We start from the raw sequence: 20560 nt of genomic DNA on the forward strand, positions 1-20560 counted from the left end.
AAGAGGAGAGAGGGTCTGGGCCTCCGACCCCAGGCCTCCTGCCCCGGGTCCTGTGGCCGGCAGGGTGATGTGGCCCAAGGGGTGGGGGTGGGGGGCAGCAGGAGCCAGCCCAGCTCCACCCCCGTTGCCGTGTGCCCCCAGCCCCTCCGTGCCCGGCTGGCTGGCATCTCCATCCCTGCCGTCTGCTGGCCTTGTCCCTCAGCTGGCCCCTGCTGGCCCCGCCGCACACAGGGCAAGCTCAGGCCCCAGCATGCCCGTCGTGGTGGCTCTGACCTGGGGAGCCACTGCGTGGGATGGGCAGCGCTGCCGTCACCACCCACCCCCAGGCTCGCGCTGCCCGGCCCAGCCCCCAGTGCCCTCCGAAGCCCCTCCCCTGCCCCAGCAGGGTCACCCTCCCTTGTTGAAACCTCAGGCCACCTGTGTGTCCCTCTTCATCACGCAAGAATGTGTCAGCAGGATGCGGGGCCCCTCTCTCGCCCCATCGGGGGCGCCCTGGCCCTCCCCACATCCAGCCCCGGCAGGCCCAGGCCTGCCCCATGGGGCCAGCCCGCTCCCCCATGCCGGGAGGCCAAATACACCTGTTTACCTGCGGGCCTCCTGCCCGCCTCTCCCCCCTGCCGCCCTCACAAGCCTTTCCCGCCCGCTGGGCCTCTTCCTTCCGCAAAGCTGCCCGCGTGCCTGCTGGGGAGGGCGGGGAGCAGGGCCTGCCCGCCAGCTCGGCTCTGCGGGGGGCCGGGCCCGCTGGCTCCAGCAGAGCACAAAGAGCAGCAGAGGGGGTCCCTGCGGGCCTTCCAGACACGCCGAGACGTCACTGGAGCCCGGTTAGGCTGTCCTGGGGGACAGGTCTGAACTCCTGGCCTCGCTCCACGTGCCCGGCCCCTCCCCCTCCCCAGCACCTTCCCGGCTGGGGGAGACGTGGGGGAAGGGTGGCAGCAATGGTGGGAAGCCGGGGAAAAGGCGGGACGTTGGGGGCCAGAGGGGTGGCTCCTTGCTTTGGGAAGGGGCTTCTCCCAACGTCCAAGAGCGGCGGGCTCAGGGGTTCATCATCTCCAAGGTGGGATTTGTGGCGACGATGAAAGGAGATGAGGAACCTGCTGGGAGAGAGCACGAGTCCTGTGGTCAAAGCCACGATGGCGCAAAGCTCCAAGGAGCTAGGCCACCTGCAGGGGACCCCCGAGGCGGAGGCGGGAATGGAGAGGGGCACTGTGGGGGCAATCGGCAGAATTCCACTGGGGTCTGTGGACGAGAGGGGGTTATGGGGTCAGTGCCAACTCCCTGACTGGGGTGGGTGGGCTGCGGCTATGTACGAGTGGCCTTATTTTGAGGACATACATGCTCAGGTATTTAGGGGGAAAGGGGCATTGTGCCCCAACTGACACTCTAATGGTGCAAAAAGTATTTTGAAAACCGGGCAGCTACTTTGGAAAACTTGGAAAGTTGAGTGCAGAGTTACTGTCCACGCCTGGGGGTGTACCCCAAAGAATTGAAAGCCAGCCGGGGCCTGAACAGACATCTGCACGCCGAGGCCCGTCGCGCCGTTGCCCACGATAGCCAAAAGGTGGAAGCAACCCGAGTGGCCATCCACAGGTGACGGAGAAACAGAATGTGGTGTCCAGGCAGTGGTGTTATTCGGTCATAAAAAGGACCCAAGTGCTGGGACGTGCTGACCTTGAGCGCCCTGCTGAGGGGCTCGAGCCAGGCCCTGAGGACACTCTCAGCTGTTCCATTGAGAGGAAACACCTAAACGAGGCAAATGCAGAGAGACGGAGAGGAGAGAAGACCCGGGACCGTGATAGGGGTGACCCGTGATAGGGGTGCGGAATGGGGAGCTGCTGACTGATGGGACAGTCTCTGGGGTGTGGGCACATTCTGGCGATGGGTGGTGAAGGAAGCTCAACACCGGGATGGCGACTAGCGCCACTGAATCGTGTCCTGAGAGTGGTGAAAATGCGAAGCACCGTGTTGTATACCGGTTACCACCATCAAAGTTTTTTTTAAAAGTACTTTGACTCTAGAAATAAAAATTGTGTAAAGAAGTGTGAGATAAGCAAACTTCTTAAAAAATCATAAGGCCCCGGGGCTGGGGACAGTACAGGAGCGACCCCCTCCCCCACGCTGCCTGCTGAAGGGGGTCGGGCAAATCACTGGGCTTGCTGTCCCCCGCCGGAGCAGGAGCATCAGCCCTGGCCTCGCCTGGGAATCACCCAGGGGCCTGAAAAAATGCTGGTGCCTGGGCTCTGCCCCCCCGAGATTCTGGTTTGATTGGTCGGGGTGCGGCCTCCGAAGCTCCAGGCGTGAGTCGCACAAGCAGCCGGGGCTGAGCTGCTCAGCTTCTTCTGGTTCTCTGTCCAGGTGGCGGGAAGATTCTGCCTGGCCCTGACCTTGCCCTCCATCCCGCAGCACAGGCCTGCGGCAGAGGCGTGAAGGGGCAGACGTCACGCCCCACGCGTCATTCCAAGGCTCCCTCGCCCCCTGCCTTGGCCAGGGCTGGCGGCTGATCCTGGGGACTGGTGGACCACCGCACTCCCCCCAGCTCCCCCTGCTGTGGCCCCTGCTGTGGCCCCTGCTGGGGTCCGTGGAGAGAGAGGGCAGGCGGTGGGGGGGAGATGGCGGGAGGAGTTACTTGTGCGTGGGGAAGGTGTGGGGAGTGGACTCGGCTCAGCCCGAGGGTGGAGGCTCGGGCAGCCCCCTCAGCCTGCTGCGGAACGGGTCAGGGCTGGCTGGCGGGTCCAGGAAGGCCCAACCCCACCGGGCCCTGCAGTGTGCCCTTCTGGAATACTTGGAATAATTAGCAAGTGAAAGCAGCAAGTTAGCATAGAAAATGCCAGCTTGGCCTCCAGCCAACCTCGAGTGCAGGCAAAGAAAGGGGCAGCGGCAGAGAGGGTCTGTGGAGGCTGGGCCCGGCTGGGGCCTGGGACAGTGCGTGTTTGTGCCTGTGTGTGTGCACGCGCGCGTGTGCTGCTGGAGGGCTGAGCACCATCAGCGTGTTTCTGTGGGGGTGGGTGGGGGCTAGTGGGGAGGTAGAGTCCAGGCAAAGCTGGGGTGGGGGGGCTGCAAGGTGCGGACAGAATGTTGCCCAACACACCTCTTCTGTGCCTCAGTTTCCCTCTGGAATTCTGGCAAGCTGGTCCCGCACAGCGTGGACCCGTTGGTGTGAGAGGGCGAGCCGTGTCTGAGCACCCCGCTGCCCTGGTGGGCTGCCTTCCCAAGCCTGTGTGGCCTGGGAGGGAAGGCACTGGGTGGGTGCACTCACGCAGAGCCTGGAAGTGGCCGGGGCTGGGCCCTCTGACCTCACACCGTTCCCTCCAGGGGAGGACAGGGAGAGGGAAGTGCTGGAGGCAGGCCCAGGCCGGGGAGCGAGCGGGCGAGCCCGGGCAGGCCCTCCTGGTGGGGGACGGTGTGAGCCCCAGGCACACCCGGGCCTTTGTGAGTCCCCGGGGGCCGGGCGGGGGCCGCACCTCCTCCCTTTGCCACCTGCTCCCCCGGGGCCGTGGGCGCAGTTCTCCCCATTGCGCAGATGGAGGCGCTGAGGCCTCGGCCTCAGGGGGCTCCCGAGGGCCGCCTCGCACCCCTTTCCTCCCGGGGGACCCTGAACCCTGCGTGGCTGCCTGCACCTCTTACCCAACTTCTGCCCCCACTCCTAACACTGGCCTTCACCTTTTCCTGAAAAAGAAATCCACAAGCAGGTTCATTTTCAGGTTTTAAACGTTTTTATTTTCAATTCTTAAAAGTGTAAATAACTTTCCATGAAAAAGGTTAAACTGCCCCACAGGCGGGAGGGTGGATGTGGGACGCAGCCCAAGAGCTGCAGGGTGGCACACGACACCCCCACCCCCAAAGTGCAGCCGAGGGCTCGGGGCACCCCCCACCCTGCCCGTCCCGTGGTGGTTCTAGGAGGCTCCGCAAACCTGCCGGTTAAGTCTTAGCTATCACTACACTCGCTATGTTAGTTTGAGTCTGTCTGTCCGCCCTGCAGCTTGCCTGCCTCTGCTCCCAGACCCCCTCCCATCTGAACCCCCAGTTCCTGCTGCTCTCAGCCTGGAGTGGGACTCAAAGATGAAGGATCTGCACCCTCAGCCACACCCCTACGGGTGGGCCAGGAGAAGACTCCAGAGGCCTTAGAGAAGATCCCCTTGCCCCCACCTGCACCCCCGCCTCATTTCTGTCTCCTGCCCCTCCCCCAACGGGCTCCCCTCTGCCCAGCTCCGCCCCATCCACTGCCAGCTCCGGCCCCAGGGAGGCTTTGCCGGGAGAGGCCTCCAGGGGGTTAATTTGCTGTCACCTAATTAGCATCTGTTGTACCTGGGAACTTTCTCTGGATAGAGACCTGGTGGGGGGGGGGGGAGAAGCGTTGAAGCTGGGGGTGCTCTGGGGAGGGCCCTGCTCAGTTCCTCCCCCGTCAGGCTGGGGCCCCTGCTGGCCTCCCCTCTCACGGCTCTCACAGCGCAGGGGCCTTCCGCCCGTCCCTGGGGCGGGGGAGACACGGATCCATGAAACACTGAGTGTAGTGGGCGGAAGGCAGGCAGCAGCGCTGGTCCTGAGCCCCCAGTTCTCCGCCTCCTGGGCTTGAATCTGAGGGCAACCTGGGCAGGGGGCGGTGTGGCCTCTTGGGGCCAGCCTCGGGAGACCTGGCCCGGCCCCTGCCTGGGCGGTGGGGTGTCTGTGGGCCTGTGTCGGGGGGGTCAGTTCCAGGCCTCGACTCGGGCACTGTCCGGAGGTGGGACGGGGCCTGGCCTCTTACAAGAAGGCGCCCACGCTGGCCCAGTCCTGCAGGTCAGCGGCCAGGGCAGCGTCCCCGGCCTCAAAGAGAGGCTCTGGGGGCAGGCAGCCACTGCCGCTCTCGTCCCAGGGGTGCTGCAGGAAGGACGTAGCCAGGAAGGTCTCGTCGAAGTCCAGGCTGTCGGCGGCCTGCTCCCCGGGAGGCCCCCAGGTGGCGGGGCAGTCGATGTGGCGGCCGTGGACGGTGAGGTCCACGTCCCCGTGCGAGGCGGGGCTCAGCGGTGGGCTCAGCTCCAGTGACCCCAGCGTGCCCAGCTCCCCGCCCAGCGTGCCGGCCTCGAAGATGGCCTCCCAGTCAAAGTTGCCTTTCAGGGGCTCCAGCTCGCCCTGCTCCTCCTGGCTCAGCAGCAGGGCGCTGGGGGGCCGCGGCACCTTGGCCACCCGCTTGGGCAGCGGCTGCTTGCGCTTATGCCCGGGCCGGCCCTCGCCCACGCCCCAGCCCGCCTCCCCCGTGGCCTCCTCGAACTCGCGCAGCAGCCGCTGGGCCTCGGTGTTGACGGTCAGCGGCCCGGCCCACGGGGCGGCGCTGGGCTCCTGCGCGGCCTGGCGGGCGAAGGCCGGGTGGATGTGGACCGGGGGCAGCCGCCGCTTCTTGAAGGCCCCGCTCAGCAGCCGCTCGGCGTACTGGGGGTCAATGCGCCAGAAGCCCCCCTTGCCGGGCTCGTCCTTCTCCCGAGGCACTTTGATGAAGCACTTGTTCAGGGACAGGTTGTGGCGGATGGAATTCTGGGCACAGGGAGAGAGAGCGAGAGACAAAGTGAGCGACCGCGGGGCCAGCGGAAAGGGCTGGCGATGGAGCGAGTGGCACCTGGTGCTCCTGCACGTGCCCCCCTCCCCAGTCCTGTCCCGCTGGGGGAGGGGAAGAGGGATGCGCTGGCCTGCCTGGGCAGCTCTGGGACACCAGCCACGGGGCTCTGGGGGCCCAAGTGCTGTCCGGGGCTTTTGTTCCCTGTTGCTGGGATATCTGCCTGCTCAGTCATCCAGGCCCCATCGCTTGCCCCCCCTTAGCCTGCTGCTCACGGCCTCTGGCCAAAGCCCTCAGCTCCCCCAGGGCCTGGACCGCCACCTCTCTGGGCCTGGTTGGCCCTCTCTGCGAAGTGAGCAGGCCACTTAGGAGTGAGTGTGTGTGTGTGTGTGTGTGTGTGTGGTTGCATGGGGGGGTCTGGTGACTTCCCTGTTGGTTGAGCCCGCTGCTGGCCTGGACCCTCACCCCCCACGGCCCTGTCCTCCCACCGCAGGCTCTGAGGCCTCCGTTGATTATTACCCAACCACCAGCGGAGCGCTCATTCCTGGGGCACACTTCCCGCAGCCAGCCCCTGGGGCCTGGGGTGGGGTGGGGGCCTCTGCTTTCTCTCTCAGGCCACACGTGGCCCCCCGCTCCAGGCCCAAGTGAAGGTGGAATGGCTTGGGTCTGTGATCCGCGGCCTGCCCACTTTGGGAGCCCCAAGGGAGGAGACCCTTGGGGTTCCCAACTTGCTCTTGGTCCTGACACTGTCCCCAGGGCTGCGGTCTCAGGGCCGTCACCCTGCTTTCTTCATTCTTAGGGCTTAGTCTTGTCCAAATGCGGGTCTGGGACTGGGACCCCAGGGTGGGCGGGTGGGCACGGCCCCCTGCAAGGCTGGGATGTTTACACGGTGGCCCAGGCCCCTTGGCTGCTCTGTGCCAGTCCCGGAGACTGGGAACATGAAGCCAGTGCAGGCGGCGGAGCCCCTGTGGAAAGCACCTGGCTCAGGTAATTGTCCCCCTGGGGAGGCTGAGTGGGGAGAGGGGGAGGAGTGGAGGCAGGAAACTGGGAAGGGGGTGGGGCGGGGGGGCTGGGACAGCAGCTTTAGGAAGGCCCCGCCCCCCTCCAGGGGTCACAGCTGGTCTTCACACCCCCAGCACACCGCCCCCTCAAGTGCGACAGGCGAGGCAGAGCCTGGTGGAGCCGCTCCCCAGCTTCCGTTTCGGAGTCCGGCCCTCATGGGCTGTCCTCGGGCAGGGCCGTGTCTAGGAATTCTAGGACTTGGGACAAGAATGTGTCCTGGGCCCATCGCCCTCCCCTGGGAGATTATACCCCATGCATGGAGGCTGGGCCTGCTGGGTGAACGACAAGCTCCTTCCCCTCGAACCTCAACGTCTGCACCCCGAAAGCCCTCTGCTCCGCGGACATTCTCCCCGCTCCCTCTCTGGGCGTCGAAGATGGGCAGCTCCAAGAACAGGGCTCCTGGCAGGCCCTTCCTCCCGTCCCGGGCCCGGGCCGCACGGCGCCAACGGGGCCTGCGGGGCTGGGGTAGGGTCCACGCGGGGCGGGGGCGGGTGTGGGGAGGGAGCGGCCGCCCGCCCTCCGCTACCTGCCAGGTGGGATCGGCGTGGCGGAAGTAGCAGAAGTTGTCCGTGATCCATTTGTAGATGGCCGAGAGCGTGATCTTGGTGGCCTTGCTGGCCTGCATGGCCATGCAGATGAGCGTGGCGTACGAGTAGGGCGGCTTCACGTGCGGGTTGGTGGCGTAGTCCACGTCGTCGGGGGGCGGGGCCTGCAGCCCCGGGGGCGCGCTCCGCGACGTGCACGACGACGTGGGCTTGCCCGGCGTGTGCGGCTGCCCCAGGCAGGCGGGGTCGGCCGCCAGGGGGGACCCCGGCGCGGCCGAGCCTGGCACCTGGCGGTAGCCGTGGGGGTCGGTGCCCCCCGGGGGCAGGGCGGGGGCCTTGGCGTTGAGAATGGAGAATTCCTGCAGCCACTGCAGGCTGGTCAGGCTGTCATCCAGGGCGTCGGGCTCCTCCAGGCCGCCCTCCGGCCCGGCCTCCTCCGCCGCCCCTGCTCCCGAGAGGCGCAGCCAGCTCTCCGCCATGTCTGCCGGGACTCTCCGAGGGGGCGTGCAACATCCAAGGGCTGAGCCGAGGGTGACCCGCCGCGCGCTCCGGCCCGCCGACTCCCGCAGCTCCGGTTACACAGCAGCCCGGGTGCGCGCTTCCATCCCGCGACCCAGGGGTCGCCTCCTCCGAATACGTTTGTGGTCGCCTGCGGGGACCACAGCGGGAGCTGGGCACTCTCCCCCCACCGCCGAGAGGAGAGGGTGTGTGTAAAGGGGGGGGGTCTCCGCTAAAATCGTCCCGGAAGCTGGGGAGGTTCTTCCAGTGCCAACCAAAATGTGGGAAACAGAACCAGTACCCTCGGGTACGACCCCCACAGGGCCCACCTCTCTCTTCCTTTCCTCTTCGAGGTTCTAGAAAGAAGAGGGCAGGGACACCCGAGTGTTCTCCCTTTCTCCCGAAGAGCGGGGATTCAGGAACCCTTCCCTCCCCCCCGCCAATGGCAATGGGGCAAGGGAGTCCGGGCGGGCAGTACGACGGGGCGGCGGGCAGAGGAGGCCGTCCGATCCTTGAAAAGGGGTATTAGCATGGGGGACCATGGGAAAGGAAGGGAGCAGGACAGAGTTATGGAAAGGAAGCAGGAAGTAAGTCACCCCCAGAGTGCTCAGATGTCAGAGTGCTCAGTCCCTGGGCCCACCGCTCCCGTCGAGGACGGAAGGGAAAGCGGGTTTGGTACTGACACCCTCTCTTCCGTGGCCCGCAGCCCTCCCCGTCCTTACCTGGCTCAGAGTGCAGCCCGGGCCGGAGGAAGATTCTGGAAAAAGTTGCTCCCACCCTCTGCGGCTCTCTGCCCCCAGCTCGAGGGCGCCGCCAGCGCCCCTCTTCGCCCCCCCCCCCCCCGCTCGACGGCGCCTCTCAGCGCCCGCGGCCCGGGGACTGGCATTAAGTAGCCGCTCGAAAAGGCTTCTCCTGCTGCCATGACAACACCCCGCCCCCATAAACAGCTTCCGCCTCTGCCATTGGTCAGTACGTCTCCAAGGAGACCGCGGGCTCTGGCCACTCTTGTTGGCGGTAACTCTCCGCGAACTCCCTCCTTCGGCCGCTGTCTCCCGCGCCACCCAGCCCCCTACCCGCCGCCGCGTCGCGGCTCCGCGCATTCCCGCCCGAGGGCCCCGCGCTGCGCTCGGAGGAGCGCGCGGCTCCGCGCTCCCGCCCAAGGACCCGGGAGCCGCCTTGGACCCGTTCGCCCCAGGGAACCGCCAAGCCCGCCCCGCCCCCTTCCCGTCCGGGCCGCTCGGAGGTGTCGGCGGCTCCGGGGCTGAGCCCCGGCTCGGGTCTGGGAACTGTATCCTTGGGGTTTTCTTTCCTTTGCTCTGGACTGCAAGTGGCCGCTTTCTCATGTTTCTGCGGCCTTTCCCTCCCTCTCCCGACCCCGAGCGTCGTCCCCGGTGCCCGGCGGGCAGGTCTGACTCTCCGATGCCACCTGCGGCTGGTTTCCGCAGAAACGACACACCGACCGCAGACACCCAAGGCGGGTAGGGCAGGCAGTCCACTGTTTCCCGGTAAGCCGCCCCCCTTTCCCTCCCCACTCCTAGTCTGAGCAAGGTCCAGAACGCTGGCCTTCCAGAGGCTTCTGAGGAGGCGCTCTCTCCCCCTTCCAGTTAACAGGAAGCAGGGGCCGTGGGCACAACTCAAAAAAGCCATACACTTGCCAAATTCTCCTAGCTGGACATGTGCCCTGTTAATTCCACCCACCTCTACCCGACAGGTCTGAGAGGAACACTGGGGACTGTGCCCTCCCTCCTCCCGTCCTCGGCACCCTCCTGTCACCAGCCTTCCTGCTCTTTAATTATGGAAGAGCAGCAGTGGTGGACGGTCTCGGATGAAATGGGCAGCAGCAGCAGGGCTGGGAGTGGGAAGACTGTTCCCAGAAAACCAGGCGGAAACCCAGGGATGGCCCTTAACTCCCACCCAGGGCAGACTCTCCCCACCCCCGGCCCTTCCCACTCCTCCACCTGATGTTTCTCTTAGAGTGCAATGTGCTGGGGAAAGCCGGACAGAAACACACATAAGCCAGCTTCTTAGCTAACAGCTCTCCTTCCCTTGTAAACAGTTTTATTCATTTTTAAGAATCATGCAGCAATCCATAAATATTGCATCCTTGGTGTCCCCGCTGTAGTGTGCTGTGCATGTACTCCAGGGAGTGAGGGGTACACAAGTGACACCAACAGGATACACAAACTTGCACACACCAGGTGTGCAGGTCCTAAAGCAAAGTGAGCAACCAGCATGCCAAGTCCAGGTGGACACGTTCCCAGTTCTCCCCATGGTGACACAGCTTAAAGTGAGATGCCTCCAGGGTGGAGGTAAAATCTGGTGGGATGAACTGGATAGGAGAAGGAAAACAATGGTTCTGTGAGGAAGCCAGGCTCACTGTAGCCCCCGAAAGCCACAGCAAGAGTTTAGGCCTGAGTGTGGCAGGAAGGAGCCACTGGCCCCTATGTCTGTGCCCTGTGTGAAGAGCCAGGCCCTCCCCATGCTCTCTGGGTAAACTGGTTACAAACTAAGACCGCCTCCCTCAGAGGACCCAGTGCAGGCAGGAGGATCAGGCCCTTTGGACAGGATGCTTCCACCTGCCAAAGAAGGTATTTAAAAAAAAAAAAAAGAAAACAGGACCTATCTGAGAGCCAAGGAGTGAAGGGCTGAGGAGAGAGCAGAGCTGAGGCCAGGGTCCCTCTGGGATCTCTTCAGGAATCTTCCCAGCCTGGCCCTGGGACAGGCCTGAGGAGCACATCCTGTGAGGAAGGTCACAGATGCTCAGGGAAGGGGTGAAGATAATTGCTTCCTCTTAGGGTTCCTGGCCACGGGGGCTACTGTTTACCTGAATCTCCTTCATCTTAGCTTCTTCCTCAGGGACCCTCCCAGGTAACACCACACTGTGAAAACCACCTGCAGGGATAGGAGGTGGGTCTGTGTGTAAGCACCTCCGGCTCATATTCAAGGAAATCAGGAAACGGGGTTATTGCTTAACTTATACTGGTTTAAATCTTAAATATGAAAGGGACTGTGAAAATGATGGGGGAGCAAGGAGAGAAAGAGGGGTCCAGCAGGCTGAGTCCACTGAGGTATTCGAGAGAGGGCGGACATGGGAACTCAAGGTAGAAGCTTAGGTTCAGGCATGGCCATGTGGGTCTCATGCACAACAGCACCTCCCCTCCCCAGGGCACCATGTGGGCTACCTCAAACACCCTACCACACGTGGGTGCAAAGGGGCCTCTGGGCCCTGGCCTTGGCCCTTGGAAAGTTCGAGGGCAACAATACCAAACACTGTAAGAAGGCCCTTCCTAATGGGTGCAGCCCAAGGCTCTATCTTGCCTCAATCTCACCAATTGTCTAGCTTTACTTCTCAGTCTCACTCTCCACTGAACCACCACCTTTTCCAAGAGCCGGCAGACAAAGCACCTATCCAAGAGCTAGGTGGGAGCCTTTGATAACACTAGTGTTGAGAAGGTTAAGTGCCATGTGAAGGCCGAGTCTGGTCTTCCTGTTTCAAGGTTTTGTTTATATGCAGTTATATGGGAAAGTGGAAGGACATGATTTGAACAGCCTCTAAATCTCTGAAATGATGAGCCAATAGAAGGCTCTGCTTAGGCCCAGGGACTTTCCTTTTCCCCTTATGCTCTGAGGGTCTGGAAGGCAGAGAGGAGGGCCCTAGAGGTGAAGGCCCTGGCTCCATTCAGAGGGTTCCTAGGGCAGCGTTGCTGGGCCCAGCCACTATCTGGACTGAGCTCAGCGCTCCCCATCAGTCCTCTGGGCTCCTGGGCACCAATTTGAGACCTGCTTGGCCATACCTCTTAAGTCTGTTTCTTCAAATATTAACAAAAAAGGAAAGAGACAGGACAAAAAGGATAAGAATCCCAGCTGGCAGGGGTGTAGTGAAGATGAAATATGCTAATATACAATAGCTCCTAACCCAGTGCCTGGCACAAACAGTGGTCAAAAATGTGTTTCTTGAAATGTTATTTTCCAGTGGAGTCCCAGGCCTTCGTGAATGCACCTGACCATAAGAAATCCTTTTGAAGGGTTATCTTAACTAGGGGATTCTCAGATTCAAGATGTCTTTCCTTAGTAGACAGGCAAAAGGAGACTAGCTCTGCTACCAGAAGGAAGAAGTATTTTTTCACCTGACCTTGTGGTTACCACTGAGCCTATACTTTTGAAAGGTGCTCCTAATCTTTTTTGAGGTTACTCCATTCTAGCATACTGTGGCTGCTCCCTTTTCACTGGAGTCATCCTCCAACCCACCCCAACCTGGAATTTTCAAATTGGTTATGATAGGCCACAGGCCAGAACCAAGTCTCCTTAGCCTCTCCCAAAGGAGAAAAAAGATGCACAAGAAACAGCCAGGACATGGACCTCAGCTCCATCTGAAGATCAAGATATGGGGAAGACATCCAGAGTCTTGGCAAGGGTCTCATGAGCTTGAGTAGCTTCTGACCATAAGGAGAAAGGAGGGCTTCTGGTCTCTTCTGAGGGTCAGTCTCAAGGTTAGGCCAATGTAAGGTGCCAAGCCCTTTAATGGCAGAACACTAGGATGAAGGAATATGGTTACAAAAGATGTGGCTGGGAGCAGGAGCAGGCTGACCTCCCGTTCAGCTCTCAATATCAAGTCTCCACTTGAGGAGGCCCAGAGCCTGGCAGTCCAGTGAGGATGGAATGGAATGTGAGGATGGGAGGGGAACCCTGGCACAGAGGCTGGGGGTCCTCAGACAGCCAAGGGACCCCACACACAGGGCAGGTTCTCGGGGTCCTCCAGGCTGCTGGATGATAAGCGCCGGCGCTGGGTGCTTCTATGACTGATGGCATTGTCGTCAGCCTGCCAGGTACCTGGAGAGAAGAAAATGAAGGTTATAGGAGCCAAATGTTTGGCCACATCGGAGGGCGTCTCCAGCAAGGCAGCCCAGGAGTTCAGCATGGAAGCTAGCAGGATGCGTGTTACCTGAAACTCCTCTGAGGGTGCAGGCTGCAGTGTATGAGAGAAAGAATTGGGGGAAGTAGGTGTCAATAGGTGCAGGACTGCTCCTGCCCCCCTAGGCTAGGTATCGCCACTGATACTTGGCCCACTGACATGGACAGACATTCAGAATGTTCTTTGCTTTGTGCACTTACCCTAGGATCTACTTTTTATTTTCTTTTGAAGCTTGCCTATATGTTGTGGTGGACAAGGAAAAAGATACTGGGTCTAGCTGAAATTTTCATTGCAGGGAGGAAGCAGAGGGAGTGAGAATGGTATGCTAATGTGGGCCCCAAGCGTCCATCCATCAGTGTTTGCAATGGAAGCAGGGGTGGGGCAGGAAGTGACTGACTACCCGGCAGGGTGCCAGGGACAAAGTGGCATTCTGCAGGACAGTCTGATGACTCCAGCAGCCCCACCCCCATCTGCTCCTCTCTATCTTTTTCTGCATCTGAGCAGCAGGAGAGGTTTGCCATCAGCTGGTGCCATCAACCTCAGGAAACACTAACCCAAGAGTCTTGGGGACTCACAGAATCCATGCCCACCAAACTCAACACCCTCCCCCAAATCTATGGTGGCTCTTGGCTGAGGAGTACCCAGCTGCCCACACTAGAAATCCCGGTTTCTTTCTCTGTGCTTTTCCTTTATGCTCCAGGCCCAACCCATCACCACCCCTTCACTCATCTTCACTCCCTACTTCTTTCTAAAGTCTCTAGTCAGACCAACCTGGCTTAAATCCCAGTCTGTAATTTACTGTGTGATCCTGAGCAAGTAACTTTACTTTGAGTGTGGGTTTTCTCATCCATCTAAGGGGAGATGGGTCCTATCTCCCAGGATTACTGTAAAGAGTAAATGGATAATGTGGGGAGAGGGCTGTAAGTGCTCAGGAAGGGGTGGGAAAAGCACAGACCCCACCAAGGCTCTGTTCAGGCCATCGTCACCTCTCACCTGGGTTTCCACTTCGTCGTTTCCTAGCCCATAGACTGCTCCACCTGATTCAATTTCTGCAGTGCAGCTAGAGAGACCCTTCTAAGGGATAGGCAGGGTCTTGGCTTCCTGTGCTCCAAGGATAAAGACCTAACTCCTTGGGGGTGGATGGAAGGTCTTTTATCCTCTGCCTTTTGGCCTCTTGAGCCTCATCTCCCAGCAGCCCCCGCAGACACACCCCAGCCAGATGAGATCCAGCGGCTCTCCTCTGTGCTCCCCTTACACTACCATCCCACTTCACACTGCATGGAAGCCATTTCATCCTCTAATCCTCCATTAGACTGGAAACTTTTTATGGGCAGGGACTCTCACTCACTGCTGTATCCCCAGAACCTAGCGCAGTGCCTAATCCATCCTGGGACCAATTGTGGAGGCTCGCTGCATTATGTGTTTGAGGGGGGCCATTCACAAATGTCTGGGGTCAGTCTCAAGGTTAGGCCAGTGTAAGGTGCCAAGCCCTTTAATGGCAGAACACTAGGATGAAGTGGGCAGACACTGCATCCTTCCCATAAAGGTCCTGGTGTGATAATCCAACCTGAGGTCAAATAATGATCTGGATGGTGGACCCCAATGGAAGAGAACTGAGTGGCTCAGGAAACTTTTAGGTATCTTTCACTCCCAAACTGAATTTGGGGATCTCTACTCCCTAGGGGAATTACAGTCTGGATCATGAGTCAAAGGTGCTTTCCCCAATAAGGGTGGCACTCACCTGCTGACAGAATAGCATAAGGCAATATTGCCTTTAAGTTTAGCAACCCCCAAATAAAATGAGCTGTTTGTTTATATAATTTGGTAGATCTCATACCTATTCCTCAATGTTTATGGGGCAGGACTCCGGAACTGCGGCTGTTCAGTAGGAAAGACCAAAAGCAAATGGTAAACAAGAGAGAAGACACACATGCATGCACAAAATAAAAACAAGAGCAGTAGCATCACCTTGCTATCGCCACCACCAGCACACCATGCAACGCGGGGCCAAGAGGCTGTCCTGACTTGGTACTCATGGGAGTCCTTGCTACAAACACCACTTAACCAGAGCCAAAAGCTCCTGGCTTCTCGACACTCTGTGGTGAGGCGAGATTTAGCAGCGATAATGAGGTGCCCTTTCCCTGAAAAGATTTCTAAAGAGCCCACAGCAAAAGCCTGCTGCTGTACTCTCCTCAGCTGTGTTTTGAAGGCAAGCCTGCTAGAGGAAGGAAACGTGGAAAGCTGCAAAGGGCTTCCTGATACCAGTGCTGCCATTTTGTCTGGTTGAATCCAGCACCCTTCAGCTGGAAAATGGAGCTTAGAGATTTAAAATACTCCAAGGGAGAAAGAGATAGTTGCTTTCTATTCAATTGCCAATTTTGGGAATTAGAAATGGGAGAGTGAAGAGACTCCTAGAGGTAGATGCTAGGAGCACATTTTGGGAAATTCCGTACACTTATTTCTTGCAAAAATTTAGGTTAATGGACTCTACCAAGTTACTAATTAAATCGAAGGGCCATAATAGTTAAATTGTCTTTGCACAGCTTCTCTCCAGGTGAGAGAGAAACTTAATTCGGATCTTTCCTGAGTATCCATGAAATGTAAACTTTTCTAATAGCACCTTAGTCTTGGATTGAGGCTTGAGAGGAAGGAGTGAGTTAAATTTCAGATTTCCATGGCATTTTTAGATTATAATGGTTATGCTCACACAATGACTGCACAATGCAGTCATTTTAAAGTTCATTTGTATTTCCACTAATAAACCCAAATTACCTGTGTTTTCTTTATTATGCACTACTCAGAGCTCCTTTCCACAGAACTATCATTGGTCCCCTGACCACTAACCAACCATCAAATTCCTTGGAACCACATGTATTTAGTATGGTCTGACAAATCTAATCTTACCATCACCATCTGTCAACTTGGATTTCCACCCTTTGAGAAGCTTTCAGAAGCAACCTCAGAATATATCACCCCTCAATGGGAAGACCCAGACATCCACCCTCAGTCTTGGCACCCTGAGAGAAGCCAGAAGCTTCTTAGGGAATTAGGAGCTAGAATGACACAGGTGTCCTCTAAGCACCTCACAAGTGCGGTAAGAGTGGTAAGGACGGGAGCCTGTATGTCCTGGCCACCAGCTGGGTCTCTGGTAGAGCATGCATGAGCCTAGGGAAGGGTGCATGGCCCAGGGAGAACATGGGATACTCCCTGGGCTCCGCTTCTCATCGGCCCTCCATGAAGAGAGGAGCATCTGCTTGAACAGGGCAACAGGCTCAAGCAGAGACCAAGCGCATGAGAAGCCAACCATCCCGATGGAGGAAAGAGCTGGCCAGAGGAACAGTGAGGAGCCAAGCCATCCTACAGGCATCCCAGGTGGAAGATGGAAGTTCTAACCTTTCGCTAAGCATGAGAAGGTCTAGTTATTCCATGGGGAACCTACCGAAGTCGATACTCTTGTCATTAACCCAACAAATACCTTCCATAGAGTTCCCTAGTATCCCACTACCAGTGTGATGCTAACAAAAGAACCAGAGAAATATTTTTTTACTGAGAGCAGATGCCTCTTCCCCTCTCTTTAAGAGCCCCTGAGACTTTAATTGGAACACTCAAAGTATGTACACCTGGGAACAGGTATTTGATTTCATGTCAGGCCCAAATTGTGAACCCAGGTAAATCCTAAAATGACTGGCTCCAGAGATCACCATGAGGAACCCCAGGGCTTCTACTTTCCAGGTCTTGCTCCCCTCCCCCAATCATAAGTGGAGTAAGTATCAACAAGCAGGTTGGCTGGCAGGAGTGAGGAGGAAGAGGAAGAAGCAGAAGGAATAAGCTCAGTTTCTACCAGCACTGTTGGCTAAAATAACTCCAAAAAGTGGAGGTGGAGAAGCCCCTTGTGGGAGGCAGAAACATAACTGTTCTCCTGCAGCCCAGAGAGAAGATGGCCAGTACCCAGCCACGACCAAGGGCAGAGCTGGGGCAGAGAGACCAGTATCTTCACCCAATTACTGACCAAGAACATCAATTAAAAAGAAATCCTTCCCATAATCCTGGTTATGGAAGCATTCTCATTTATTTTTATTGAGTAGGAATTCATTCTCACAAGTATTTTTCTTGGAAAAAGTCTTAGTATATTGAATATAAGCTCTTGCCAATTAGGAATGGAAACCTTGTTTGTAGCCCTAAGCAAATGGCTTCCAAATGTATGCATGTCCCGCAAGCTTGGTGTCAGGGGCTAAGCAGAGCCAGCAAGGACAGTGTTGGCACAGAGTGAACATGAACTTTCATACGAAGTCTAGGTAACAACATACATGAGTTTAAAAATAAACAAACCAGACAGACAGATTTACATTTGGCAAAAAGATGTGAAAAACAAATGGACAGACAGAAGCAAGGTAAGGAGTGGGAAGGCAGGAAGTGTTCCTCGGATCCCAGCAGCACCAATCCAGGCCTGACTGGTTGGGAGCTGGCCACTGGGTCAATGCCCCCGCCCCTGTGCTCAGGCAGGAGGGGTCCTCCCTGAGCCCCAGGCAGGAGAAGCAGGAGAAGCATCAGGTGACAGCACCTCTTTTGTCTCACTGAAGACCAAGAGACGTGGGCAGTGTCTACAGGACAAACTAAATGGACTGAAGCACCCTTTGAAAGGCCAGAGAATGCTTCTGAGAATTATTGCTTCTCCTGAGAATTAATGCTTCCCCTGCTACCAATCCGAGTGGGGCCAGAGTCTTTTAAACCCGTGTCTTTCACAGGGTTGATGGAGAGTGGCAATCTACAGGAGGTAGCGTCATTCCGACTACTCCAGCCACTTCGCTGAGCGAGTAAAGCACTGGACCCATGATGTGGCTGTTCTGAAGAATAAGTCAGTCCTCATTTTGGGCGGTTTAAGAGGATTGCAAACAACACAACATGAAGGACAATCTCTAGAGTAAAACCAAGAGGGGAAATTTTGGCCTAGTCGACCTGGGCAAGACTTGGCTTTCAAGGAGTAATTCCTACAAGTCCTTGAATGAGTAGAAGGCGGTCAGTGGTCACAGTGTGCTTAACACGAGTTTTTCTAAGAAACCACCCCAGATTCAGTTTCGTATTGTGAGAAGTAAGAAGGGACACATAAACAATCTGGATCAAATTTGGAGTTAGGGCTCCAGGGAGCATAGTCACCCTCAATCCCTGACGTCTCTTTTAGGATCCAGATCTAGAATATATAATGCAACTGGTAACACAAAGCTTACTGGATCACAAGTACTGGCCCACAAAATGTTAGCTTTCAAATTCCTCTCTGATCCTAACTTAGGCACATTTCTTACTGAGGAGCTATGGATTCTCTTTTAAAGGGCTCAGGTTCTCCAAGACCTTCATGGAGAAGTGTTGTTTGTCTGCCTCAAACGTCCTGCTGATGAAAACAAGACCAGGCCACCTGCCATGGTATCTGTAAGATCTTGATGGAGGGGGCATGGCTAGGCCAAATCATAAGGAGAGGAATTTTTGCTCCTTTCTTATCCTAATATTCTCACTCAGAGCTGGGACTACTCTTTGCAAAAAGCTCAAGGATCTTCCTGAGGTCATTTCACTTCTTTTAGCAACTTGTTCCCAGCATCTTAGCACACCCCATGCCTTCTTCCCAGGAACTGCAGGGCAGGAGATGGGGTGTACCAGGGTGAGAGCAGGGGTAAGAGCAGAGGGGATTATCTCCCACCAAGTTCATGTTCAGCAGACTGCCACTCACCGGGTAAGCAGACCTCAGAGCACAGCTTATTGTCCAGTGCTTTCACGCTTGCGATGTCAAAGTCATTGTTATTGTCACACTCCATACCTAGAAATGCGCATGTCCTCTGGCCTGTAACGGAGTTAATGCGGTTAGAGAGGGGCTGGCTGTGTTTTTCTCTGCTTTGCTGTCCTTAAAATAAAAATCTTAAGGATGAAGACAAAGAAAATCAAATCATATGTTAAATAAAAGACAATAATTAAGTGGGTAAAGAGTGGACAATAGAGGAGTCAGATCATGTGGGCATGTTTGTGTTCTTGAAGCTGTCCTGCTCTGTTTCCCTAATTGGACCCTTTCCATCCACTGTTCTGGAATAAGTCAGGAGGGCTGTGGAACACAGGCCCAACAGAGAACCACTTCTGAAAGTGGAACTATGCCAGAGGGAAGGCCGATGAGAACGCGGCTGGGAAAAGCTACCCACTGCTCATGCTTGTGTCTGCCTCTGGGGCATGTGGGTGTGTTTAAGACTATAAGGCTCTGCAAATGAGCAAGTACATAAAATGACAAATGTTCTTAGGTTCTACCATAATTTTGCAAATAAAAATCAGAATCACTACATTCACAAAATTATGATTTGCTTTTTTATGAGTCTTATTTTATTTTAAATAACTGACCAGAAGAAACCTACCAACATTTAAGAAGGGGAAGGGGAAATTCTAGAAGTTAATTTTCAAGATCCCTTTATATTTCTTGGTGAAAGGGACAGAAGAAAATATATCTGCTATAGGGGCTACAGAATGTCAAGTGGAAACAACAGGGCAACCTTGCACTTTTAGAACAAATCATCTCCTGGGGGGATGGAGACAGCCACAAAGGGTGACTCTGGAATCTTGGGCACTGAAATACTGAGAGCTGCTGAGCTGCTGAACTTCCAAAAGCCCTCTTGGACTGGTGTGCGTGAGTATGAGGGAGGCACAGCCTGGGCAGGCACCTTCTCCTTGGGGCACTGGGCCAGGCGGGAGCTGTCAAGTCTGCATGCACAATCCTGAAACTCCCCAAGCAATGGCCACGCTAAAGCAGAAGCAACTAGGACAATATCTGCTGACAGGTCTGCGTCCAGGCTGGGGCGCACGTGTGCTTTGGAAGTGCTCCTCTGCAGGCGCCCCTCAGAGCAGCAGAGGGCAGAGAATCTGCTTCCCAAACACATGGGATTCCATCCTCTGGTGTGGTTTTTCCAGCCCCTGTCTTCTTCCCAGCCTTAGGCTGCAGGTCACCCCTTGTCTTCTATCTATGTAAGGCCTGAATTATGGCAAAGTCATGACAACAGCTGACCAAACACTTGCCTAAGCTGAGCTGCTAAAGAAGCTTGTTTCTGCTTCCTTGACCGCACCTTCAACGTATCTGCTGACTCCTAAACCCTCCTTTGCAATAACGTCAACCATTTTCTTCACTAAAGCAAAACAAAACCAACCGCTAAATGGCCCTTTTCCTCAGGTGGAAGATGCTGTTTTGCTGCTTCTGCCATCAATGCTGCTAGAGTAGGCTCGGCTGAAGAGCAGCAGCAGGAAGAAAGCCGCAGGAGTTGCCCAGGAAGCTTCAGAATCTACTAAATGTAAACTTCAAGCAATATGTATCTTTTGCAGCATCCTCACCCTGACAAAGAGCTGGGAAGGTCTGCAAAATCAGCCAGAAACCCTGCTTGCTTTGATATATCATCCAGAAGACAACCCTTGCCCAGCAATTTCACAAGTAAGCAGCACCACCAAGTCAGACCAGGTCTTTTTTCCTTTACCCTTTAAAGAATGCCTGGGAAAGAAATATATATAAGAGGAGCAAAGGACCAGGTCTTTTACCATCTTCTTGTGTGGGTGATCCATCCTCTTCCTCTAGAACAGCATTTCCCTAGAACACAAGAAAGACGCCGTTGAGTCTCTAAAGCAACAAAATAAGTAAATCAACTGGCAAAAGACAGAACTAATCATCTTGATGGTACCCCATTTCAGGGCCTGTGTCAACACTGTCCATTTCCCACCTGTGCTTTGCATGCCCAGGAGGCCAGGTCCCTGGCTGGCTAGAGGCAGATTTTGTTTGGCAAGGCAGTCAGCCTTGTGAGGACCAAGGGCTGAGCCACATTAGCAATGTACACTTGGAATAGTCTGTCAGGACTACACTTGCAATGACTTAACTGATATTTTTTTCTCTAAGGTAGAAATAAAAATCAGTCAATAAAAAGGCAAATAACAAGATCATAGAACTTTCAGAGACCTCTTATGATCCAAAATCTTATCCAGATAGGCTTTTTTTAAGAAAGATATTTATTT

The 20560-nt window shown here is 56.3% G+C and overlaps 2 protein-coding genes across 6 annotated transcripts in view; both read right to left on the reverse strand.

The window, feature by feature from the left end:
• Positions 1-3691: 3691 nt before the first annotated feature.
• Positions 3692-8489, reverse strand: FOXJ1 (forkhead box J1). Its single transcript, XM_004454453.5, has 3 exons — positions 8352-8489; positions 7113-7780; positions 3692-5505 (listed from the first exon to the last, which is right to left on the reverse strand). The coding sequence occupies exons 2-3, from the start codon at positions 7608-7610 to the stop codon at positions 4738-4740; spliced, it is 1266 nt and encodes a 421-aa protein (XP_004454510.2). The 5' UTR covers positions 7611-7780; positions 8352-8489; the 3' UTR covers positions 3692-4737.
• A 1164-nt stretch (positions 8490-9653) lies between these two features.
• The window catches only part of RNF157 (ring finger protein 157), a 121428-nt gene continuing 110521 nt past the window's right edge, over positions 9654-20560 (reverse strand). For 3 of the 5 annotated variants that reach the window (XM_058284774.2, XM_071210819.1, XM_012523668.3), the window contains 3 exons: positions 20093-20141; positions 18261-18371; positions 9654-12459 (listed from right to left, as the gene is read on the reverse strand). In XM_058284774.2, the coding sequence (XP_058140757.1) occupies positions 12338-12459; positions 18261-18371; positions 20093-20141 (282 nt within the window). In that variant the 3' untranslated portion in view covers positions 9654-12337. Of the gene's footprint in view, positions 12460-14378; positions 14420-18260; positions 18372-20092; positions 20142-20560 lie in introns of all 5 variants that reach the window. The other 2 variants (XM_071210820.1, XM_058284775.2) reach the window with 1 other exon arrangement.

Source organism: Dasypus novemcinctus, chromosome 21, assembly GCF_030445035.2.
Source record: "Dasypus novemcinctus isolate mDasNov1 chromosome 21, mDasNov1.1.hap2, whole genome shotgun sequence".
In the NCBI taxonomy this organism is placed as follows: Eukaryota; Metazoa; Chordata; class Mammalia; order Cingulata; family Dasypodidae; genus Dasypus; species Dasypus novemcinctus.